Source organism: Topomyia yanbarensis, unplaced genomic scaffold (genome assembly GCF_030247195.1).
Source record: "Topomyia yanbarensis strain Yona2022 unplaced genomic scaffold, ASM3024719v1 HiC_scaffold_73, whole genome shotgun sequence".
NCBI classification, from domain to species: Eukaryota; Metazoa; Arthropoda; class Insecta; order Diptera; family Culicidae; genus Topomyia; species Topomyia yanbarensis.
In genome coordinates, this window is record NW_026683969.1 from 55,983 (window position 1) to 82,683 (window position 26,701).

The 26,701-nt window shown below is 40.7% G+C and overlaps 3 protein-coding genes across 3 annotated transcripts; 1 reads left to right on the forward strand and 2 right to left on the reverse strand.

The window, feature by feature from the left end:
• The first annotated feature begins 6,276 nt into the window (after positions 1-6,276).
• On the forward strand, positions 6,277-8,158 carry LOC131696102 (NAD-dependent protein deacetylase Sirt6-like). The gene is made up of 3 exons (XM_058984633.1): positions 6,277-6,468; positions 6,756-7,424; positions 7,482-8,158. Exons 1-3 carry the CDS (start codon positions 6,373-6,375, stop codon positions 7,779-7,781), a joined length of 1,065 nt encoding a protein of 354 aa, XP_058840616.1. The 5' UTR covers positions 6,277-6,372; the 3' UTR covers positions 7,782-8,158.
• Positions 8,159-9,740: 1,582 nt separating this feature from the next.
• Positions 9,741-14,328, reverse strand: LOC131696099 (Fanconi anemia group D2 protein homolog). The gene is made up of 2 exons (XM_058984631.1): positions 9,963-14,328; positions 9,741-9,900 (listed from the first exon to the last, which is right to left on the reverse strand). Exon 1 carries the CDS (start codon positions 14,209-14,211, stop codon positions 9,967-9,969), a length of 4,245 nt encoding a protein of 1,414 aa, XP_058840614.1. The 5' UTR covers positions 14,212-14,328; the 3' UTR covers positions 9,741-9,900; positions 9,963-9,966.
• A 4,977-nt stretch (positions 14,329-19,305) lies between these two features.
• On the reverse strand, positions 19,306-25,630 carry LOC131696105 (uncharacterized). Its single transcript, XM_058984636.1, has 2 exons — positions 25,371-25,630; positions 19,306-25,270 (listed from the first exon to the last, which is right to left on the reverse strand). Coding segments are annotated over exons 1-2 (5,967 nt in total). The 5' UTR covers positions 25,373-25,630.
• Between the last annotated feature and the right edge of the window lie 1,071 nt (positions 25,631-26,701).

Genomic DNA, 26,701 nt, shown 5'->3' on the forward strand with positions numbered 1-26,701 from the left:
ATCATATTTAGTCCTCTAAAGTAGTCGTAACCCTAATAAATATCTTATGATCCAAGAGCCTAACGACCTGTTCAGAGAATCATCCAAAGAATATGAGAAATCGTTGGACTATATAAGTTAAGGTTCAAATAACTTTCGGTGAGCGTCTACATGAATTGAACGCTTGATAGTATGCGTAGGAAAAATGCGTTCAACTTTGTCACCGGTTAATCCATATAAAGCATTTGTTAAACGCTAAAAGAAGAATATCAGTCGATTTATTAGATTATCACGATTCAAATCATGCAAAATAGTTGGGGGAAAAACAATTGACCGGGCGGAATGGTGCTTTTGAAAAAGTGATGAATGACATTTTAATAAATGGTCACAGACTAACAGACATAACACTATGAGGGAATTCCCTCAAAAAACATCGATCCGACAATTTTCCCAGAACACTAGCTCCACCTTTTATTCACAGTCCCAAACACTTATTTGCTGGTGGATTACCCCTCAGGTTTGGGAACAATTTTTCACTAGTGGTCTATCCCCCACATGCTTGTTCATATGTCACCCAAGTAACCATAAGCATTAAGCCATTGCACTATATTGGCTATACATTTGCACTAATGTTGCATTGAAACTCCATTACAGCATTAACAACGCAATAAAGCTCTTTATTAGCATCAATAATGCATAACTGCACAGCCGACATATAGCATTATAGCTTGCTCTATATGCGTATATAAAGCTGATATAACGCGTACATGCTTCAAGGATCTTTAAAGCATGTAAGCTTTACAAGTGCATTTAATGCCATTATAGAGCCTATAAAAAGCTGATATAATGCTATTGTAATGCTGTGGGTTTATTTGTTATGCAACTCTTCTTGAAGATTATATTCGGCATATTTCATTTCAATCGAACATATGCAATATAGTCCAGGTAGCAAACGCAGCACACTTACCGTGAAGGACGAGGCAAGGTACCTCAGTTCGAGACTTACTAAAGGTAATTTTCGTAAACATTCATATCGTGTGAGAACGAAAACCCATTAAGGATATTCATTACAATGCATTAGAACAGAGTCAATTACGGTTTTAAACAGAATATTTTATTTTAAAATTTTTCCTTTTTGCTCATCATACCGAAAGGAAACATAAGAAATGGTTTTAAAACCATGGCGGACAATGACAACCAACTGAAGCTTTTTAATAGCATTAGTAGTGCCAATATAAGGCTTTGAAATTTGACATTTGTACGCTTTTGCTATATAATAGCATTAGTACTGCAGAAACGAGCTGTCAATCTCCGCACAGTAATAGCACTATATTTCGCCTTTTCTGGCATAATATCAGCATTAAATAAGTATTTAGGGCTTCACGGCTTTATAGGACAGCTTTATATGTGGATCTAAAGCTGATATTAGGCTACGTTATAATGCTTATTGGTTACTTGGGCAGTGGCGCCATAATTTCAAATGTGGCCACAGTCCCAACTACAAATATATTTAAAATGACCGTTAAAGCTTGCGAAGCTTTGTTTTTGAGTGTTATGTCTGTTAGTCTGTGGTGCAATCTTGTGTAAAAACCTTACTGTAAACATACGAAAACCTGAAACATTAGAAGAACAGTTTTCGGTCAATTTTATTGACAAATTCAGTTAAAGTAAATAATTAGCACACATTAAACTTGGGTAATACATATTTTTCGACATTTTTGAGCTTTTATTATCAAATACGCCAATTCATTTCGTTGCATCAAAATGACTGAATGACTCGTTTCCAATGAAACGTACAATAATCTGGCCGAAAAATTATTTTCGATTTGTTTTCCTCCAAGGTGGTTAATTTGTCATTTTTCTTTAATGAAGCCGAAAAAACAAGAGGATATGAAGAAGAAAAGCACAAACAGTTGACGTAGCGGGCCCTTCTGTTGGGGACGATCCATAAATGACGTAGCATTTTTTGAACGATTTTTAACACCCCCCTCCCCCATCGTAGCATTTCGTCACAAACCTCTAAATACACCCCCTGGTAAATACGTAGCTTGACTGTGATTCCCCCCCCCCCTTGTCCCCGTAAAACTATTTAAAAATATAAAAAACGATAGTAGTTATTCCCCTTTTAAAAAGCTACGTAGCATGACATGACCCCCTACCCCCCTGTCGTCACACATCATCACATAATACAAAACTCCCCCCTCCTCCATATAATGCTACGTCATTTATGGATGATCCCTTGCCATAAGTTTTGTTTCGGTTCGGTCATAGTTAATTTAATCGGTTTTTTTTAGGTAAAAAGTGTCCATAAGTGTTCTAATCGATAGATCCGAAGTGAAGCTCGGCCTTTTCTCACTTTTCATCGTGCGCCAATGTTTGATGTTTACTTCAAGGGCCCCGGTCGCCATGCTTATTTTTGCAAGTATAATACTAATACACTCAAGTGTCAAATGTTCCCATCTAGGATAGGATCCGCCAGCTCTGTCCCCTGTTTTTGAACCAATTCTGAACCAGCTCGTGATTGGACGAAAGTGACATTGGCAAATGTTCGGCTTGGAAACTAAAAGTACTAAAGGGCTTCTTGGAAGTGTTGTCGTATTATGATATAAAACATAAAACGACGATTGTTTACAGTGTTGTTTTTTTTTTGTTTTCTCGAGATACCGCTTTATTTCCATAACGTCCGTCTGTAATTATGAAGTGCAAGGCATTTTCTGGCAGACGAAATATTATCCAGAACTGAAGTTCTACAGGTTACCGAGAGATCCGGTAGCGCGGTGTGCGGAATAATGCGGAAATGTCTCTTCGAAATCTAACCGAGTAAATATTTTCAACTTCATGTAAAAATTGTCTTTGTACCAGTGCCGACGAAATTAGTACTCCCACTTTGGAGCAAACCGTGAGAAAGTTATCCCGGAAATCGCTTCTTGTTCTTCCTTTAGTAATCGATACAGTTGAGTTTTACAGTTTTCAACTGCATCGATCATCGGCGTAAATACAAGCGTGTATTTTCAACCGCTGTATTCTCCGGAAAAATGACATGACAACCTATACACCTATACAAACTAAATAAAAATTAAATATTACAAAAAGTAGTTTTAGAATATTTAAAATAAATGCGAACAGAGAAGATTGATCTTGTGAATGAGGTTGCTTGACTCAGAAAGCAACTTACAAAAATGAAGAACATGGAAATATTTTTCGTAATGGCCAACAACAAATATATATTTTTTCGCTTTGCTGAATTCCGATGGAAAAAATCGTAGTGATCATTTAAATGCGGATATAAAGACTAAATCTTTGATTTTTACCGGATCATGAAATTGGTACATAATATAGAATATTTTAATCAGAACAATTTAAGTTTTGGACACGACTGTAACAAAACAAATATTTTGGCAACATTGGTCGAGTGGGGGTGTGTCGTTTTCAGCAGGGATTAGCAAAATATAAGAAGAAGCCAGCTGGCGGTTCCCACACTAAGAAAAATTATATAGTAACACTTACCATATGAGGAGGTTAATTAGACTTTGCGAGTATAGTGGTTTTTAACCGACTATAGCGTTAGCTCACCTTAACTATTTCCATGCTCACTTTCACTATACTCGAGCTTTGTACCATAATAGTAATATTGAACATTCTATTGCAAGCATGACTATTGTGAGTGGAATGTTCAGTGTAACAATATGCGTAGTTATGTTGACCTAACGTTTTATCATAATAGTGAAATTGAACACTATATTGTCAAAATGACTATTATAAGTGGGCTGCTTGGTATAACAATAAGCATAGTAATCCTGACCAAGGCCTGTTTGTAATAACTAAAACATTGGGACTCTGACATTTGTTGACTAGTTATTTTGAGAAAGGATATTGTTATTCAGAAAATGACGCCTGTTAATATAACTAGATGGATAGTAAGAGTGGATTAAAGCGTTCCGTATATTTTTTATTGAAATAATAATTTAGATAATAATCACAGTGGCAATTTACCAGCAGACAATAGATTGTGCCCAAATACCGCTCGACCGAGGATGGTAAAACCATCAATGGTGCTTGCCTTCTGGTGAGCCTGAAGCAAGACTGCAAAATCCTGTTGTTCTGATCGACGAATGATACGGTCCAAATACATTTTCTCCAAAATAGAATACGCAGGAAGATATTGACAGCGCTAATCTTTGAAAAGAGTAGCCAGCCTGCGCGATTTTTGTTGACCAGCCGAAGCAATAACGGTACATATTAGTACTTGCTTCCACTTTCTTCCACAATAGATCGGTAGGACAGTTCATTGTAGCATTGGACTGCTTCGATAAACTTACGACGATCTAATCGAATAATCCTCGATGATGATCTTAAAAAAGCTCTTTTTAGTCTCATTTTTCTGCAGTCACGCTAAAAATATAAATCGAAAAATTTATGGTTTGAGAACGTTACAGTTCATTATCATATAAAATTACAGTATTTACTCACCTGGTGCAATACTAATAAGTAAAGCAAACTCTTGGTACTGCATTCCGTTGCGACTTTCTGTTTCGTCAGACTTTTAAGCCGATTCTTGGTGTAGAGACCTTTAAGTCTAGTGCTAACTCCCATTTGGTCACTAAGAACCCTTTCCGGCGAGGACTCGATTATGCGATGGTTTATAAGGCCATCGCCTTACCGCAAAATTATAGTAATCGCAAAAAAATCGAAAAGTCTTCAAAGCACGCCCGTATGTTATGTATATGGTTTTTCACTGTAATGGCCGCGACATGTAGGAATACATTTGGGAACGCAAAAATTGACCAGTTTTATAGTTGATAATAATACAAAGTATAGTCAGCTGAAAAGCACTATACGCAAATGGTGCTTTCGACATGGGTCTCGTCCACATAAACGATGTATTTAGTTAATTTAACCTTTGTGTTTTCATAACAACTATACATTAAGTCTTCGGGACTTATTAATACATTGTGCAGAGAACAATGACACAAAAAGTAGTTATAACAATGACACTGGTTATATTTAAGATGCTCATATTTTCATTTTAACTTTATTTTAATAGTGATTCAGACTATTCCATTATCAGTTTTAAGATGACAAATATTGTTGGAGTGACCATGATCAAATTGTCATAAATACCAGCATTATAGTTGAGCGGTAATCGATTTTTCTAGTATTGTTTACGATACAGAAGTTTAGTATTACCAATCTCATCGTCATTCCTACTTTTTTGGCAAATAGTCAAAACAATCATAAAATACCCAAGTAACCATAAGCATTAAGCCATTGCACTATATTGGCTATACATTTGCACTAATGTTGCATTGAAACTCCATTACAGCATTAACAACGCAATAAAGCTCTTTATTAGCATCAATAATGCATAACTGCACAGCCGACATATAGCATTATAGCTTGCTCTATATGCGTATATAAAGCTGATATAACGCGTACATGCTTCAAGGATCTTTAAAGCATGTAAGCTTTACAAGTGCATTTAATGCCATTATAGAGCCTATAAAAAGCTGATATAATGCTATTGTAATGCTGTGGGTTTATTTGTTATGCAACTCTTCTTGAAGATTATATTCGGCATATTTCATTTCAATCGAACATATGCAATATAGTCCAGGAAGCAAACGCAGCACACTTACCGTGAAGGACGAGGCAAGGTACCTCAGTTCGAGACTTACTAAAGGTAATTTTCGTAAACATTCATATCGTGTGAGAACGAAAACCCATTAAGGATATTCATTACAATGCATTAGAACAGAGTCAATTACGGTTTTAAACAGAATATTTTATTTTAAAATTTTTCCTTTTTGCTCATCATACCGAAAGGAAACATAAGAAATGGTTTTAAAACCATGGCGGACAATGACAACCAACTGAAGCTTTTTAATAGCATTAGTAGTGCCAATATAAGGCTTTGAAATTTGACATTTGTACGCTTTTGCTATATAATAGCATTAGTACTGCAGAAACGAGCTGTCAATCTCCGCACAGTAATAGCACTATATTTCGCCTTTTCTGGCATAATATCAGCATTAAATAAGTATTTAGGGCTTCACGGCTTTATAGGACAGCTTTATATGTGGATCTAAAGCTGATATTAGGCTACGTTATAATGCTTATTGGTTACTTGGGAAGTCTAGTCATATATACTATAGATTTTTTCTCAGTGCATCTTTCTCTCCATCTTGACTCTATACGTCATTGATACTGGCGCGGGCTGCTGCACAGTCGACCTAATGTTTGGTGATGATTATCGGTCAATACCTCAGCTCTCACTGCATTAACAGTAACTGTTTTCCATGCGTATCAAAACAACACAGACTGACTTATGCGTTGCTTCGTTGGAGTTTGTTTATAATTTTTATGCTTTGAAGCGCGTTTTAGATTTATGTGTGTATGATCATTATATGCTTGTGGCTTGAGGAGATGTCCTGTAATTATGCCGACGGTTTGTCTGATTATCAGAATAAAGGAGTCCTTGGAGTACCAGAGGTAAGAACAGTTTATCAATTTGGAAGGATTCTTGGACGAAGTGTTAGGAATAAAAATGTTATTTGTAATTTAATTATTTATTAATCACACTTTAGTCTGCCATTTTTATGCTAGTTATCAGAATAAGGAAAATAGCTTAAATTTAAAGCGTTTGTACGAGTAGATTAATGTAATAATCAATATAACTCACTATTATCGTTTAGTTCACTCGAACGATTTATTGATGCTCTGAAAATAGCTAGTGTTTATCATCTTACTACTCACTGATGAATATTGATACATTGCAGGTATTTGATGACGACGATACTGTAGATCAAAAATGCGAACAACTTGCCAAAATGATTCAAGGTGCTGAACACGTCGTGGTTCACACAGGGGCAGGAATAAGTACAAGCGCTGGTATTCCTGATTTTCGGGGTCCAAAAGGAGTGTGGACGCTGGAACGAAAAGGTGAGAAACCGACAATGAATGTTGCTTTTGATGAGGCCATTCCAACTAAAACCCATATGGGACTGAAACGGTTGGTGGAAGCTGGATTTGTAAAATACATTGTAAGTCAGAACATCGATGGATTGCATTTGCGTTCTGGATTAGAACGCAAGCACCTAGCTGAATTGCACGGTAACATGTTCATTGAGCAATGTCTCAAGTGTCGACGTCAGTATGTTCGCAGTAAACCAGCTCCAACTGTGGGCAAAAAACTCACCGGTGCAGTTTGCAAGGGAACTAAAAATTCTCGAGCTTGTCGCGGTGGTAATTTGATTGATAACATACTAGATTGGGAGCATGACTTACCCGAGGACGACTTGGACTTAGCGTTTATGCATTCCGCCCTGGCAGATTTGAATATATGCCTAGGTACGACACTGCAGATAGTGCCCAGTGGTAATCTACCTCTGCGGAATAAGCGTTACGGTGGGAAATTGGTTATCTGCAATTTACAACCAACGAAGCATGTAAGTTTCACGTTTCAACAAGTACTCGAATCATGGTGCTGAAAAAGTATTTTTCAGGACAAAAAAGCTGATCTCATCATCTCCACCTACGTAGATACAGTAATTGAAAAAGTCGCAAAGAGGCTTGGAGTGGAAATTCCTCCCTATACTGAGGAACACGACCCCACAAAAGATAATCCATGTTCATTGGAGTGGACGATTCCTTCGGAGGATGTGAAGGCATTGGACAAACAGTATTCCAAAATCATACGGGAAAAGTCAAACGTTCGTAAACAGGGTTTGAACAACAGTTTTAAGGACGAAATGGAAGACTTTGTTTTAAAATCTAAGAAGTTGAAAAAGGAGGAGGTCGTTTAGAGCGCTACATGATGGAGCTGAACAGTAATTTTAAAAATATATTCGCTAATCAAACGGACATTAAATTTTGTTATTTTTTGAGTTGAACCTTTTCTCGAACGTGATGACGTGATGCAGATATCTTGAGTAATCTTGGAAGCTTTATACATATAATAGTACACTTTTTTCGACTTTCTGGCCAAGAATGGACGATTAACATGCGTCGGTAGATAAATTGTACCTTAATTTATCCAATCCGATCTTCCCGAATAAATAGAATATAAATTGAACACCGGAAGGACATTATTCTATCATATACGCCAGTTATTTATCCATTCCCGGACCCAGCTGCCACAAATACTCAGACGAACACATACACAGATAGACATACGACTAGCACATAACAATTGTACACTAGTACTAAAAACTACAAATATTATAAAACGACCACTACAGTCGTGATTCACTGGTTGGGCCACAGCCCTGTTCAACTAACGAATTTGATTCGCTAGTTGGACCGACTGACAAATGTCAAAAACTCTCCAAAGGAGATGTTGGCAGCGCAAATGCATCTGTTCACATCTCTAAATATTGTCAGATTGATTGTCAAAGTAAATTTGACATAAGATTTTGGCGTTCAGATGCAGATGGTCCAACTAGCGGAGATCCAACTAAAAAGCGGTCCAGTTAAAAAGTGTCCAACCAGCGAACCACGACTGTAGTAGTTATCCTTCCATGTTGCTCAGTGATACATTGCCCGTACACACAACTATGTATGCAGGTATACATACAAACTTATGTATGTATGTATGCAGGTATACATACAAACTTACATACATACATGTCTCTAAAGTCCGAAGCGGTTTAATCGACTATTAATGGATAAGGTAAAAATACTAGCAGTGTTAGTCCTTACTCGGGAATACTATTTCCTACAATTGTGCTGCATCACCTTCATCTTATAGCAGAATGCAATTATCCCTGTTCTATTATTATTGGTAATTATTAAGACAGGGACTAGGCAAAACCTCATCCTTTTTCTTTTATCATTATGCTGAATAACTAGACGGGTGAAGGCATTTTAAAGTTTCACAAAAATAATCTCTGCTTATAGAAGAATATATTGGCTCAAATGGCACGTTCCCCGTATGTAGTCGGGGATTTGTGCCTCAAACTGCTCGAACTGAATGTCCACCTGGTTCGACTCGAACAGATCACACTGACCCGAAAAGGCTACTCATCATTTATATAAGCCGGTGCGCGTGGTCGCAATAAGTTATTGAAACAAATCCTGTGAAATTAACTATTTCCTAGGTGCCAGTTCTGCACTCCTTAATAGCCTCATAGGATCAAAAGAATCGACAACTAGCAGGATCCACATGTCTCCCTACCCAAGCGAATTGATATATCCACTTGTAAGTAGGACCACACGTCTACCAACCAACCATGAATCATCCCAACCAATGATAATGGACCATGTCAGTCGAAGGCCACAGGTCCAGCGCCATTCCAGTATTGTATATATGAGATATATGTGTTAGTGCTACTTACAAATTTAATTGCAGTGCCTCATTGCTTCTTTCAAAACTCGCGCTGATATCTACAAAATTGCAGCCTCACGCGGCTCATTTCTTCCGGCATTTAGATACCGTCGATTGATCGTCTCATAGAATCAAAATATCTGTCATCGAATCTTCCATTTCCTGAACTAATATATAAGACTGACGCGAATATCAACTATCTAAAAAGCGAAAAAGACCTTATATGTATACATATTCCCTAATCCTTTACTCAACAAAGGCTGTCTGTCGATTCTAATGCAGAGACGCTACTAATGTAATCATCAAGAATACGGCAGACCTTTATTGACTCCATTCGAAACTAGTTAGGCCATACCACGCCGTAACTTGAGTAGCAGCGTGAAAACTGCCGAATAGAGGTTGTGATCCAAGACTGACTCCATCGAACCTAGTTTGCATACCTTACATAACTAGACTCACTGTTCTCCATTCATCGACAGAATCAGTAAGTTGAATTGTTAGTAAAAACAAAATAAATAACTAAATAAACATTTTCCATCCACTTTATTATATTTACAGTTGATCGTAAATAGTTTCACGACGCAAATCTCCTGGACCGTCTGTAAGCAAAAAAAAAATGAAGTCAATGCATTTCAGAATAATTGAAGCTTATCAAACATACAATTCTAAAAGCATTTGCTCTGTGATGATTTCTCTCTGGAATCTGCCTTCATCAGGGCACCTTGCTGCTGTTCATCCGTTTCATCTTCGCTGAGGAAATCCTCGATATCCGACTCGCCACTCTCAGCCATGTCGATCTCGGAACCTTGCGATAGGATAAGCTCTCCCTTCAGATCTTTGTTTTTCAAGTTTCCCATCCAGAAGACCGAGGCACAACCATTGGCCACCAAGACAGCCTTCACACTGTAGATCAATGTTTCAACAGTTTCGCGAATAAACGGTATCTGGGCAGTCAGGCTGTTGTCCTTGACATTTTTCGAATGGCAGCAAATATTGTGCAAGTAGCGGGTACTGTGCTGCAGTGTGCTCAGCAAATGACTAACTCGATCGGCGGATACTTTTAGAACATCCTCCAGCACTTTGAGACCTGTCTGTTGAAACAGTTTCAGATAGGTGTGCGAATACTTCATGTAGCAGGCATACATTTTCGGATTGTCTGCCTGTTTGGCGACCTCCGAAAACTGTTTGAGAATTTCACAGGATTGCTCCCAAAGAACGAACTTTTGAACGGTGGTTTTGTTCGCTCGCGATCCGGTTTGAGCGCACTTCACGAATGCTTTGGAGAGTTCTCTGAACAGGACAGGATAGTGTCCGCGTTGCAGGCTGACAAAGTGGCGGTCGTCGGTTTTATCGGTTGCCAAGTCTTCCGCGAGCGCCACAGTGAGTTGTTTGATTTTGGGAAAATCCGCTGTTGACGTGAGGCCCTGCAACAGTAAAGTTAACTGAGCGGTAGTGCCAGATTTTGGTTGATAATTGGAGCAGAGGAACTTTTGGCAAAAGGTGGCGATTACGGCTGATGACCTGTTTGAAGCTGTCACTGTGTTATTCAAGGCAGTGGCGAATTTGTATAGGCAGCTGGCGCTGAATATATCCTTCAGAGCATTTTTGTGGGTGAGTTCTATGGCGAGAATTTCTTCAATCACATTTTCACGGGAAAATGATTCACTTGGTGAGGCAACTAGACTCTGCATTTGCCGTAAAGTAACGTCTAACAGTTCTGTGTGTTCAACTTTTACCAACTGGAGAATTGTTGTGAACAGGCGAAGTGTCCAGTTGAAGCAACAGTTCAGTGCGTTCAGTTCGGACTGGGTGTTTGATTCTTTTGCGGACTTAAGCTCAAAACGTTTAGATTTTATTCTTTTGAAGTTGTCTACGACTCTTGGCAGAATATTCAACAAATCTCTGAGTTCATAGTTACAGGTCTGTATCGAACGTTTGTTAATTTTTGATTCCGTCGCACTGACGAAGATTTCTAGCAGAAAACGATACTCAGCGAGACCAAGATTTGCCCCTACTTTATCATCCGGAAGTTTCTGGATGAGTAACAACGGCTCCCGAAACAGCTGCATCACGTGACCTTCCATTATCCGGAACCCTTGACGATGCCTTGCCAGCGCCGGTTCCGTGTCGAATTCGGAAACTTCGCGAGATCGAGATTTCACCGTGGCATCTGCTTGTGTTTTTGTTGCATTTAAAGTAATGTTCTGTTTGGAATTCGATTCTTTCGCAGATTTGGAAGGTTTCGTTTGTTCGACGGTAGAAAAGTCACAAACTGGCGGGTAGTAATCGAAGTCCACGGTTCGTAGTAAACTTGCTAGGCGATTCTCGAGATTGACCAGAGCGGACAATCGCTGAAGTACCTTCCGATGCATGAGAGGATCTTTTTGCAAGATGAACGCATTGATCAACTCACGAAACCAATTAGCTACGTAGAAATATGCATCAAGTAACTGTCGACAAATATCCTCTTCGTAGGTTTCCAGCATCGTTTTCTCGTCAGGTTCATCGTAGAAAGATGGTACAACTACGGAACAACCTAACAGAGCATTGATGGACTCTAAATTACCATCGTATCGGATTGACTGCAGTGTCTTCATCAATTTGAACATAGACAGGAAAAAGCACATCGAAGAGTATCGGCTGTTGTAGGCAAGCATATTCTCCGTTATGTTAACGGCTATCGCATACGCCTCGGCGTTTGTATTTTCAAGGTCCGTAGTATCATTGATGCAAAGTTTCTTCACACAATGTATGGGATCTCCAGCGGGTACTTCTTCGATAATGAAATAATTCTGAAACTCATTCGTAACAACGTCGCACATCCACACGGAAAACCCTTTCTCAGGCTTGCCAACTCCCCGCTCAAACTCTTGTAGCATTTCTGCAATTTCATCGTAGCACAAGGACAAAATATCGGTTGATTCGTTCGAGGATAATAACATCATGTTAATCATGTTTCCAATTTCCCGCCCTGCAACCGTCGGTATTTCGCTAGCCGATTGGATCGTCTTTTCTGAATCAAAACTACAGCTTAGTTCTGTATGTACAGCCGAATTCCTCAGCATGTGATAGATAAGACAAACCACTCCGACAACGCCCTTTTTCTTAACCTTCGTGTTGTTACTCAGTAGCTGTTTTTTAATAACAATATTTATATCATCCCACGTATCATTACTCTCGATGGGACTGTCCGGAATGCATATCGCTTCACAAATTAGATCGACAGCCGTTCGGTACTGTTGCAAGCTCAAATCCGTCGATATATCCATGATTTTTAGTAAAACGTGAGCGTTGTTTCTTATCTCATCTGGATAGCTCCGATGAATGCTCGAAAGAGCATCCATGCAAACCGCAATCATATGATCGTTTTTTCGGCCCTCATTTATTAATGCCATCTCACACATAAACCCGACCAGTTTGTTTAAAACCAATCGATTGTTCATACTGTGAGCTGAAAAAAGGCTGCTCATTGACATGATCCCAAATTCGCAAACTTCCGTTTGCTTCTCCTTCAGACATATTTCAACGAATTCAAGCACACCATCCACGTGAATTTTCAAGACACATCCAAAGTGCTTGGTTAGTTCCTTCATGTGCTGGATTGTGAAATGGCCCTTCTTAATCTTATTAATCAACAACTTTTGAATAGTACCACTGCGAATCTCGTTTACCATCAGCATCATTAATAGGACTAGTAGATCCTGTGCCGAATGCGATTCTTCGTGTGTCAGAAGACGACAAAACTTGATCCAAGCTTCATACAAAACAGCAGAAACGGTTAGAGCTTGATGGATTATTTGAAAAACTTCCTGTAAATATTTATCGTGCGAACCACTCCCGGACAGCTGCACCAGCTTGTCGATGACCTGTCGAATCTGGTCAATGTTCTCATAAAGGCCTTCTAAATCCATGCTGTTGAACTTTAGTAGGAATTTCACCAGGGACGGAAAATTCTCAACTGGACATCCACTCTCGACAAAATCCACAATCTTTTGCCGGGTCATTCGAAGAGTCGCGTTGCTTAAACACATCTCGCAAAACACCGTTACATTTGTCACTGAGAATAAATCCTCTCCTCGCTGCAGCATATCCAAAATCTTGCGAAAGGCCGTATCGTGTTTCGTGACATCAATGACATCCTGCAAAGAAGCGATAGCTTCTACTAACAGCTGCCGGTTTGAGGATCGCTCCAACATCTCAAAGTACTTATTGAACACAAACGTTCCATGAACGGTATGGTCGATAAACTTAATCTGTGACAGCACTAGTCCCGTTATATTTGCACCTTGCTCCTCCTGAGCCGATCGTTCCACATAATCAAACAATACCGTAATCAGCTCCTGCTGCATAAAGTCCACACAAAGTAGCATCTTCATCAGACTCTCCTGTATCGGTTTCACTTCCTGTGTGTTTTGATTCTGCAACAAGCAGCATTCTAGCAGCTTGCGAAACGTCTCCTTATTACGACTCGCCTGGTCTACCCCTTTCACAAAATCCTTAACATTCCTGGGAAAGTCCGGACTGGCTCTCAGCATGGTACGAAGCTGACGCACAACAGCCAACGGCTCGCAACGCAGCACAATAGACAACGGATCATCCAGTTCCAGTTGGCACTTGAGTAAGATACTTTCGAAATAATTGGTCGGCACTCGGCGGGACGTTCGCGCACTCTGCGATTTTTGCAGATTACTCCGCTGTGAAAGATACCGGCGCTGGCTGTTCATTTGGCTAGCCGGAACGGAAAATTGACTACTCGCGAAGAGATCCGGATCGTCCGTTGGCTCATCATCGTTCAACGGTCGACTCTGTTTCTGCTTACTTGGCCCGCCGAAACCTGGTTCCGATTCTACGACCGTTGCTAAATCAGATGATTTCTTTGCTAGCAGCGCGGATTTGCGATTTTTAAACATTGCTGGACGATCTTGTTTTAAAAGGACACATTAAAAGGTTTAAAAAACATGCAGTGCACAGTACTGATTCAAGAAACCAGGCAAAAACATGAAAACGAGCCGAAGATCCGAGAAGCGCGAAAGTTGACAGGGATGCCAGAATTTTTTTCGGAAATCAAAAAAATTTAACTTTTCGAGAATTTTTTTTTTTGGTAGGATTTTTTTGTGATTTTAAACCAGCCCGGGGACAGCTTGACAGATAGTGCTTGTTTCATATATGTACCACTAATTTGATGGTGGCGCTAGTATGCCTTCTCCGTACGAGTACCACGAACAACGAAACGAAATAGTTTCAAGAGAAAAGCGTGTTTCGTTACGTGTGTTACGCACGCCGTCAATGCAGCTAGAACAACATTTAGAAAAAGCGTATTCCAAAATGTGGATAAAGAAAACAATTATTAGAGAATAAATTTATCCCTAACTGGAAACTGTCAGCAAGGTACATAAATCTTATTATAAATTTAACTGGAAGTCGTTGTTTTTTTTTGTTTTATTGTTGTGTGAAGTGTGTAATCGGTAAATCATTTGTGCTTTTTGCCCGAGAAATATGAATGAAAACCATTTTGGCCAATGAAAGTAAATCACCAAGCCTAACAATTCGTGAACATATGACATCTTGTTTCAAATTAATTTAGAACGTCAAGAATTCTAGAATTTTGGGAATATAAACGAAATATGTAGGATTTTCTACACAGTTAGCAAAATTGGTTTTGGATAGAATTTGTGCGCTTTTACCAGAATTCTGGCAGCAAACCGGTAGTGCCCGGTTTTAGAATGCTGCCAGGAATTGGGCAATGCATAAATGACGTAGCATTTTGGGGGGTAGGGAGGGTATACCAAATTTGTGACGAAGTGTGACTCGGGGGAGGGTAGGGTCAGAAGTTGTGCGACGTAGCATTAAGTTTAAAACCCATTGTTTAGAGAAAACAATTTAATGATCCTCCATTATTTCCAAGAGAAATAAATTTAAATTCAAACAAGTTACTTTTGATGCGGTTTTTCATGAGGTAAATTTTACGATTCGCAAAAATACGAAAAGATTTTGTATGCGGATTTAACTTGCTACATTAGTTAGTTAATGTTGCTAACTATTAAACTTAGTTTGGAAGCTGAATTAAATTTTCACTTCGAATTCAACCAAACAAAATTTAGTAATTTAGATGAACGTATGCTTCTTAGAATTATTGGCAGCTGCAGGATTGTGAACTGAGAGAACTTCTCTTTATGCTCCCCTTGACATATAAAATTCCAAACAATACTATCAACACTATATTTGTGATGAAATGGGCTTATTTTGCACGCAATTTGCTGTTATAATGAAAATGTTGATAAAAGTCGTCAAACATTTTGAAAGGACATGTATTTAAAATAATTGAAAAAAATGTTTTTTTTTTCATCACCCGGGCGCTTTACATGGGACGAGGGGGAGGGGGTAGGTAAATGCTACATTATTTACGAGGGTTAGAATTTTGTGGCCAAATGCTACGAGGGGGGAGGGAGGGGTCAAAATCGCCAAAAAAAACCTACGTCATTTGTGTGTTAATTTTTACAGCTATAGAAAATAATAGATGGGATGCGCCTTTTTTAAATTTTGTTCCATTCGAGCCGCCATGACATCACCAAATCACCACAAAATTTGCTTATGAGTTCAATATATGGGAGCTGTTAAGTTGTCCCCGGGCTGTTTTAAACCAGCGTAACCAATAACCTTCATTTTCAATAATTTGTAGATATCTGCAAACAAAATAAACAAAAAACCGCAAATCTATACCGTTTATTCAAAACGTAATATCTAACATATGTAAACAAACTGAGTTTATTATGCCAAATAGAAGCTAAGCATTGACTCTTTATCGTCCACAAATAACAGAGAAAAATGATAACTGTTTATATGTTAATTTAATCTTAAGTCAAAATGTCACATATACACACTTAATTTAAATTACTGGGTACAGTAAAATTTTACTGGGTTTTTGAACAGCAAACCGTTCGGTAATCAATTCAGTAAAACAATTCGGTTACCGAACTCCCCGTAATCCGTTCTATCCAAACGTCAAAAAATACTGATCAGTCAGTAGTTTCCTCTGAAAATGGCGATTTGACAACTGATTTGCTGTACCTGTTTTGTAAGTTTTTGACGAGGTTCGGTAATGTTGGTACAATTTTGCCGAACAATCAGTCAGTTTTTTACTGGATAATGTTTTTGTACCGAAAAAAACAGAAGTGCTGATAAATTCAGTGAAAAATATTGCGGGTTTCAGCAAATTATTCGAAAAATTACAGAAAATCGTTAAAAAATGAAAACTTTACCGCAATTTTTTAAATAATTTGCTGAAAGCTCCGTAAAAATATCACTTTACTGTGGTAGTCGTCAAAAGAAATTACCGAACAACTTTTGGCTGGCTTAGTGTGTAGTATACTGAAGCTTTGCTAATATTTTGTAGATGTGATGTTTTGCGTTGTGATGTTTCTCCAGGAGCGGATCCAGAAAAAAATTTCGGAGGGGGTCCAAAATTTCAACTCTGAAATGTTCATTGTGCAATACGTAATATGAAATACCCTCATTTAATTAAAATCAGGTTTGGTAATCGAATCTAGTTTTGAATGATTTTGAACTTGGAATGAATTTAAAATAGAAACAATTTTAAAATTTCTCAAGAATTTAAAAATTTTCGGGGGGGGGGGGGGTCCGTACCCCCAAGACCCTCCCCCTGGAGCCGCCACTGTGTTTCTCCAAGTCGACTGTAGTTAGTATGTTTTTCCCAGGGGGGTGTCACTCCTGTCATCCGCTATGGAGATATACAGACTTCTCGACAAACATATGATTACGGCCTAAAAGCCAACTGTCAAAATCCACTTTGAATGGAAATTCCAGACAAACCGTTACTAGTCGAACACAGTTCACAACAGTTTATGAAAGAGAAAACTTTTCTCTTTCGTTTATTATCAACCTCTGTGATTGGCGTGTAACGGTTTGTCCGGAATTTCCATTCAAAGTGGATTTTGACAGTTGGCTTTTAGGCCGTAATCATATGTTTGTCGAGACTTTGACAGTAGTCAACATATGATGGGCCTAGCCGCCTCTAGGCCCATGTCGCCCGCGCAATAGCATTGGGTTATTTTGATTTTAACAAAGGCAGATGTTGGCTAGGACAAAATGGCTGCATAGCATGAGGCTGGTTTTTCCAATGCCAAACCTCATATACACTCTCGGTTGCAATACAGCACATGAAATATATCACAACTACAAGCCCGTTTCTCTAAACGTCACAGTAAAATGTGTCATCTACAAACGGTGTTGCCAAGACCACATATGTAAAAGAGCATAATAGCAAAAGAGATCGGCAAAATGCAATAAAATAATAGAGGTGATAGTAGAATTAATAGCCTTCTGTGTGCTTTATTTGTTAAATAAATTTGAAAGTTGCATGGAAATTTTTGCACGCGATTTTCTCCGTTTGACGTTTCTGTTAGATATGATGTAATGAAAAAACGCTCTAGAAATATGTGTGTCATCAAAAAGTCAAAATTAAATGGTTGGACATTTACGACATTTACAGACATATCTCCAAATCTGGCATCTCTGGCTGTTGGATCGAAAAATAAGTCATCTTCTTACGATACGAAGTACCCTCTGCATTTCACTTTTGGAATTCGCCAGACCCACAGGGTTACCAAAAATACAGAATAATCTGTATTTATACAGATTTTTCAGCCATTTTCAGACCAAGAATCTGTATGCAGAAATAACAGATTTTTGTGTGTATGTACAGATATACAGATTTTTGAAAAATGATGTTACAAAAACTGTTTTTACTGTATCGATTTTGTTGGCTATTTTCGGCAAATTTGAGACTAAGAGAAACGAAAGCAATGAAATTGAAAGACGGATAGGTATTCTAGAGCGAATCAGTTATAAACTTAGAACGGAAAACTAGAACTAGGCAGGCTCATATGGGCATGATCGAAAGGAAATGTGAAGAATTCTTTGCCTTATGCAGAGTAGGAGTTGGGCGTTGCACCCAAGTCTACCGCATGGTCTATGGTAGAACATAACTCATCATCATGTTTTACCGGCGTCGGCGGTGCCGAAAATAGCCAACAAAATCGATACAGTAGAACCAAATACAAATATGTTAATACGGAATGCTCTGACGATTTTTCGAGGACTCATTTTATAACCCAGGTACACCAACCAAGGTACACTGTCAGAGTGACAGCATACTTTGTTGAAATAGTGCTAAACTAGCAACACAGCTTTTGCTTTGTTGTTATGTTGGAACATTTATGACATTTAATTTCGGTTGCGTTTTTGATTTCATCCAAATCTTCCACCAGGACCAGGAGTTATTTTTATTTCGGGTACCGTAGTGAGGCTCTTGCATGGCATTTACAGATAGAATCGGCGCTGATCAATATCGATGAGATCCTGCTGGAAGGATTATGTGCTAATATTACTTCGGAATGTGGAACAGCAATATAATTATTTCGGATTTCAAGTAGCTGACAATCGTGCAAAGAACAGTGTTTTCAATCCAGCAACAATTATGGTTCGAATTGTGATAATAGATATTCGAAGAGAATCATATGAAGCAAATAGAACACATGCAAATAACGACGAAAAACTTATGCCAATCTCTTATTTGGTTTATTTGTGTTCGGATGAGTAAAAACCCTTTTTTGGAAGCAGACCGTTCTGTTTAGTGCAGCTCAAAACTAGAATTTTTATTGGATATTTTTATCAATTTTAAGCAAATAAACGATATTAAACTTACATTAATGGTTTTTCTTCTATCTCATCTGCTCTCCGAACAATGATAATCAAAGCCTTCCCTCGGCCTAAATGTTAACAAGTTAGTTTAACACATTGCTTAGAGTTCATTTGTACTTACAATTTATGAATATTTTTAGAGAAAGATGATTTGCTAAATGTAGAATAAGTATTGCTCGTAAGTATTCTGTACCTTTTACAATGACACGATGCCAACCATTTGTCACGGAACTGGAATGCTATATAGCTCTCACTCGTGCAGAGTCGCTCAGTGTCTTAACGGTTCAGTGCAGTGGTGCCAATAATCCCCCCTCCCGTAACTCTGGTCCAAGCTCGGTTCCTTGGCCAGATTTACCACCTAGCTCTAGTACCGCTAGCTTTGTCACCGCGCGACGCAGTATCCTTCTGTTCGTTCTGACCATCGCCTGGCGTACTCTCCCGTCGCGACCTCGAATCAACTGTTCCACAACACCACGAGTCCAGCATCTGCGGCTGCTTCCATCCGTTATATACACTAAATCACCTACAGCAATCGGCTCGGAATCTTCATACCACTTAGTCCGACGGTTGATGGTAGGAATATATTCTTTCACCCATCGCTGCCACAGCACATCTGCCAGTTGTTGTGATCTCTTGTACTGGTCCCTAAGAGCTTCAGCCGGGTTGACGGCTACAGGTTCCAACTTGCGTTCATCGGATGGCAGTCCACGAAGGAAATGATTAGGTGTCAAGGCCTCTTCCTCCGCTGACTCCTGAGGCATGTACGTCAACGGCCGAGAGTTGATCATTTCTTCCGATTCTGCCAAAACAGTCAACAACACTTCGTCGGTTAGTTTTCTTCCATCATCGAATGCCTTCATTGCCTCCTTTGCAGACCTCACCAGCCTTTCCCAGCTACCACCCATGTGAGGGGCCGAAGGTGGGTTGAAGTGCCACTGCGTTCGAGCATCCGTGAAAGCTTCCGCGCAATCGATGTCAATTTGTCTTCCTAGCCTTCCAAACTCTTTACTTACAGCTTGAAAATTTGTCCCATTATCCGAAAAGAATTCAAGGGGGACTCCTCTGCGACACATAAATCTACGTATGGCCATGATGCACGCCTGGCTGGTGAGACCGTGAGCAACCTCCATGTGTATGGCTCTAGTGGTCAAGCACGTCATCAATGCCACCCATCGCTTTTCGTTCCGCCGTCCGACAGTAACGTTGAGTGGCCCAAAATAGTCGATGCCCACGAAACTAAATGGTCGCATTCTCGACGTGAGCCTCTGATCGGGCAAAGGTGCCATTCTGGGAAATGTTGGAGAACATTTGTGGACTCGACACCAGATGCATTTCTTCGATACCTGTAGTACTGCTGCGCGCAATTTCGGGATATAAAAGCGCTGTCGAATCTCGTTCACTACCGTCTCACGATTAGCGTGACCAAATTTCTTGTGGTAGAAAAGTAAAAGCTTCTTAGTGACGTCATGGTCTTTAGGGAGCACAATCGGAAATCTCAGCTCGAACGAAATAAATTCAGCATGTGCAGATCGACTCTCCAACCGGATAACATTATGCTCATCCAACATCGGTGATAGTTTGAATAGAGGACTGCAACGTTCTAAAGCGTACCATCGCTCGGGAGGCAAACCGCGATTCTTGAACAAGATCTTTACTTCGTCGCCAAAGGTCTCTTGTTGAACCATTCTCCATAGGTAATTTTCAGCACTTCGATATTCCTCTCTGGTAAGTGGGGTCACTACTGCTGTCAATGGCTTGTTTATAACCTTCAAGAGCCTCGGTGAGGCAGGCAACGCTGCAATTCGTTGGTGTAATTTTTTCGTGCGACAGTTCGAAATGAACCGAAAAATACAGGCAACCGTTCTAATTAAAACGTTCCAACATGAAAAGCGGGTGGAGTCAATAAGCGTTTGAGTGGAAACTATTTCGTGAAACAAATGAACGGCTCGAAGCTCTTCCTTTGGATTTGGTGTCACAGTTTCTTCAGGAGGCCAATATTGCATCGGACGGTGCAGAAATTCGTGTCCTTTCACATATTCACCGTTTGAATCCAAAGGCTGACCGGGTTTCCATTTCGTTAATACATCAGCGCTGTTCATTTTGCTTGGGAGCCAGCGCCAATCATCGGGGCCTACCTGACTGAGAATTTCACCTATGCGGAACGCCACGAACTGTTTGTATTTCCGGTGGTCTGATTGAATCCACGCCAATACCGTCCGAGAGTCGGTCCATAGGAAGGTTCTAGTGATGGGAAAAGAGTGTCCTGTCTTAATTGACTGGGATAACCTAGCACCAATAACTGCCGCTAGTAGTTCCAATCTAGGAATAGACAGATGCTGCAACGGCGCTACTTTTGCTTTGGATGCGACTAGTGCACACCTAGGCTTACCATCAATCACGGCTCGAAAATATGCGACACAACCGTAGGCGGTTTCGCTTGCATCAACAAAAACGTGTAGCTGCAAGTTTTCGCGGTCCTGTGGGAGTGCTGAAGAGAAATAGCAACGGGGTATTCTTAATTTATCGACTGCCAGCATTGCCGCAGTCCATCGGTTCCACTTGTCAGCAGAATCGTCGTCAATTTTCTCATCCCAAGAGCACCCGCTCCGCCACAAGTCTTGGATGATCAGCTTTCCGTGAATCGTAAATGGAGCTAGGAAACCGTGAGGATCAAAGAAGCTCATGACGCAGCTGGATACTTGGCGCTTCGTTGGCCGCTTGCTTCCCGTAATGAACGGTTCAAGATCACTTCGTAGTTTAGTTGAGAACACGAAAACATCTTCCGACGCATCCCATGAAACCCCTAGAACACGCTCAGTAGTGGTAGTTTTGTCGGAACTGAAGTGAACCAGTTTGTCTGTTCTAGGCTCGCCTAGTTCTTCAAGAAAGGCAGCAGAGTTAGAGACCCAACTACGAATGCGGAATCCAGCCTTGGAATGGATCATCCTTACTTCGACTGCACGTTTGATCGCACTCTCGACAGTATCGGTGCTGTCTAAGTAATCGTCGACGTAGTGCTTGCCAATAATCGCTTCTACCGCATCCGGAAACTGCTCAATAAACTCTCGCGCATTTTTATTTTTTATGTACTGCGCGGAGCACGGAGATGACGTTGATCCAAAGGTTGCCACGTCCATTACGTAGGTTTGTGGGGGACCGGATGGGTCGTTTCGAAAAAGAAACCGCTGTGACTGCTTATCACTCCGCCTGATCTGAATCTGGTGATACATTTCAGTGATGTCGCCCCCAAAAGCGATTGGCCGCTCACGGAAATGATACAGCACGACGGGCAGGTTAGTGAGTAGATCCGGTCCCTTGAGTAATGCTGAATTGAGCGAGATTCCTTTGACTGCTGCTGCCGCATCCCAAACCAGACGAACCTTGTTTGGTTTCTTCGAGTTGAGTACCACGTTCAATGGAAGGTACCAAAGTTTACCTGGTACCGCGTCCTCTGTATCCTGCACCGTTAATTTGTGTGCGTATCCCTTTTCCAAATACTGATTGATTTGCTGGGACACGTTCCTTTGCAATTCAGGATTCTTGGACAGCTTCTTTTCCAGATTTTGCATTCGCTTCACTGCCATGGGGTAGCTGTCCGGTAATTCAGGGTGGTCTTTCTTCCACAAAAGACCGGTTTCGTAACGGTCTCCCACCCAGACGGTAGTTTCCTCTAATATTTTGCGAGCGCGGCGATCATCGACTGATTCCGGAAGCATGGTAACTGATATTCCAGATTCCTCCAGCACGTAATGGCTCCGAAGTAGTTCATGGAGTTCAAGATCCGCCGCTCGCTGAACATCATGATGACAGGAAAATGTTGTCGAAGACTCGCCACCTTCCTGTGGACCATAAACTGTCCATCCAAGATGAGTACGCACTGCAATTGGTTCACCTGCATTTCCAATACGTGATTCCAGAGGGGCGTAAACATGTAGATGTTTCAGACCAATCAAAATTTTTGGAGTACCACTACGATAATCGGTCACAGGCAAACCTTTCAAGTGACTATATTTTGCTGCAACATGCGTGTAGTCCAACGTTTGCTTTGGTAGTTTTAGTTGATCAACTGTGTGAACATTTTTCAAAGCGAATTGCTTCATCGAATTTCGCCCCGAGATCGACAGATCAACACGTTTTGAGTCACGTTCCATACGTGTCATTCCGGCAGTCCATTTCACCAGAATTGGCTGTGACTCCCCTTCTAGCTTAATATGTTCTGCCACTTCCCTTTCCACAAGCGAATAGGATGCGCCCTCATCGAGAAAGGCGATCACGTCCACGAACCGCTTACCGTTGGTCAGCCTGACCGGAACCATTCGAAATAGAACTGGTTGATTTGACTGCAAATCATGGGCGTTGCAATCTGTTGTCACAGGTGTCAAATAGCGCTGATGGTTCGGCGGATGAAGCAATGGATGATGTCGTTCTTGGCAGGTCCCAACGGTACATTTAATCTTGAAACGACATCGCGTCTGACCATGTTCGTTCAGGCAAATGTTGCATAATTTCCACCTGTTTACCTCCCTCATTCGTTGGTCCCAGGAGAGCTTACGAAAATCTTCGCAGTAGCGAATTCGATGATCTGTCCGATTGCAGACTCGACAGAGTTTACGCTTATCCTCCAGCTCTTCTGATTTTCTGTCGTACTGCTTTTGGACAGCCGGACACCAGTCTTCCCCCTCGCCGAAATGTGTGTGCAGGAACCCTTCCGGTTGTCTGTCTCTGCGCGTATGTTCGCGTCTGTCCTTGGCATCCCGGCGGTTTTGCTCCGGCTGCATTTCGGTGAAGAGCGTCACTTCACTGGCCTCCGATACGATCTCTGACAAAAAATCCGCAAATGTTGCCAAAGTCACTATAGCTCGCTGTCGTTTGTAGCGCACCCACTCAAGCTTAGTGCTAGATGGAAGTTTATCCACAAGCTCATGAATCAGCATGGGGTTTACCAGGTGGTCCCGGAGGCCGGCTGCAGTTAGGTGGTCGCTAAGTTGCTGTACAACGACGCCGAACTTGATGAACGTCTGCAATCGGTCGATGCGTGGGGGGTCCGCTCTTTTTGCCTTTGCTACTAGTGTCTGGAGAAGTTGTTCCGGTCGACCATATAGGTTTTTAAGAGTCTCGATGACGGCTGGCACCATTTCCGGTAATAACAATCTGCTTCTCACCGCTTCGAGCGCGGCCCCTTTGATACTGTCCTGCAATCTGCCAAGATTTTCCAAATTTGACCAGTTGCAGGCTTTATTACTGTTGTGCCAACTGCTGAAGAACATTGGCCACTCTTCGGGCCTTCCCGTAAAGAATGGAAGCTTCTGAAATGGCCCTTTTCTGGCCGCTAAGTGTGCTTTCGTTAGTTTTCTCTCTGGTCGCTCCCATCGTTCTTCTACATAGCTGCCTTCGCTATCCGAATCATCGCCACACGACGAGTCACGGTTATCGTACAACGAAGGCTCACGTTGTAATACCTTTTTGGATCGTATGTGCGGATTTCGCGACGAAGTAGTGCCCAGCTTTCGTGGCGGTGGATTGCCCAGGTGGTTTTCGACAGCAGGTGTGGAGCTTTTTGGATAAGCGCCACGGTAATCAGCAGGCATTGGTTGCTGCCTTTGTTTTCCCGGGTTTCGCATCGAATCCATCCACAATGTTTCCCTTTTTGCCTCGTCCCGACTGAGTTTGTCGCCAATGTCTGTTGCCCCCGCAGTATTTCTGCTACTATACTGTATTGACAGTTCCTCCTTCATTTTCCGGAACTTTTCATCAGCTATCCGCTTCATCTCTAATATCTCGCGTTCAAGTTCAAGATCTGCCAGATGTTGCAGCTCCTGGCGCTTCAACTCCCGGCGGAAATTACTTCGCTTTATCTCCTTCATAAGTTCCAGGTCACGTTTGTGGTCCTGATCGACCTTTTCTTGCTCCTGCTCGTTGGCCAGCCACATTTCATTGCTCTTGAAACCAACGTTTGCAATGTCGAGAATGGAATCGTTCGACTCATTTCCATCTTCTATGCCAGAATTCGCATCCGGATTATTTTGACAGCCCTCGCAATTCCATGAAACGTCCTTAATTGCTTCTGTGACACCTACGCAGAAAAAGTGGAACCAGCGCTTACAGGTTTTGCAATAAACCATTTGCTTGTCGGCGTGGTTCGGCTTGTCACAAAGTGCACAGTCATAGCCTGTTGAATCTAGGTTAGATTCCTCCTGTCCAACCGTACTCATCATTAATTTTTGAGTTTTGTTCGGATGAGTAAAAACCCTTTTTTGGAAGCAGACCGTTCTGTTTAGTGCAGCTCAAAACTAGAATTTTTATTGGATATTTTTATCAATTTTAAGCAAATAAACGATATTAAACTTACATTAATGGTTTTTCTTCTATCTCATCTGCTCTCCGAACAATGATAATCAAAGCCTTCCCTCGGCCTAAATGTTAACAAGTTAGTTTAACACATTGCTTAGAGTTCATTTGTACTTACAATTTATGAATATTTTTAGAGAAAGATGATTTGCTAAATGTAGAATAAGTATTGCTCGTAAGTATTCTGTACCTTTTACAATGACACGATGCCAACCATTTGTCACGGAACTGGAATGCTATATAGCTCTCACTCGTGCAGAGTCGCTCAGTGTCTTAACGGTTCAGTGCAGTGGTGCCAATAATCCCATATATCTAATACAAATAGAATAGACCAGGTTTGCCGAGGCGTTAATCCCACTTTAAAAATTGAGCGATAATGGAGAAATCGGCTCTTCATGTTATTGCGCTAAGCTCACGTTGCCAAAGTGAAATGTTCCCTTTCAGCAGTGCTTTTTTGCCTGCCATATGCCAATCAACAAACCAAATACAAATTTACCTTGAATTACCTTTCAGTTTAAACTTTCTCCATTTTGCGGTTCAAAAACAAAATTAAAGGGATGTTTGATTGTGGCATTTTGATCGGACCAGTTAGCAGATTGGGAAGGTTATAGCCAGAGAGAAACCACAATAAACGAAACTGTAGCGCAATGAAATGTTCAATCCATGAGCTACATTTAGAACTTGTCGCTTGTTAAGACTTTTTAATAGTATGTACAGCCATGCCATACTTTCTGCACACTACATTGGTGTAATGCACGGTCACAAACGAAAATGCCATTAGTATTCGCAATTCGTATTTTTTCATAGTTCTTTGCTTCTGGGAAGCATTGCATTGCAATCCATCCAGCGGGATCATACGGAAGAAGTTTTATCCAGTATCGCGCCACCTCACTAAATACTACTAGAACCAATCGGTAAAATTATTTGGAATCAGTTCAGAATCCTGAATGGATTCTGCAATGCATAATCTATTTAGAATACCGTACCTCTGCTATATCTTTGAATCCAAACTGAACCTCATTAGGTATACTTTATAACTAGCAAAAGACTTCTGTAGATCAATAGATATTTCACTTCTTTTCAATAGTTTGTTCTCCGATGAATGTCCAAAATATAAGAATTTAATAGCGCGAAAAGTGTCTAGCAAGGTACATAGCGGAGGGCTCGGCTGCCTTCTTCTGCAACAACCAGTAGTGAATGATACATTTGACCAGACAAATTAGAGGGCTTGACGTTACATACTTCGAGACAAACAGGCGCAAAATTTTGTACTCCCGAGGACCGGTGTTCACTTGGCAGACAGCTGCCACTTTGCCCGATTTTGCAAACTTT

Coding starts and splice junctions, on each gene's coding strand:
- LOC131696102 (XM_058984633.1), top strand. CDS start 6,373: ATGATCATTATATGCTTGTGGCTTGAGGAGATGTCCTGTAATTATGCC. Junction 6,469..6,755: donor GAGTCCTTGGAGTACCAGAG/GTAAGAACAGTT, acceptor GATACATTGCAG/GTATTTGATGACGACGATAC. Junction 7,425..7,481: donor ATTTACAACCAACGAAGCAT/GTAAGTTTCACG, acceptor AGTATTTTTCAG/GACAAAAAAGCTGATCTCAT.
- LOC131696099 (XM_058984631.1), bottom strand. CDS start 14,211: ATGTTTAAAAATCGCAAATCCGCGCTGCTAGCAAAGAAATCATCTGAT.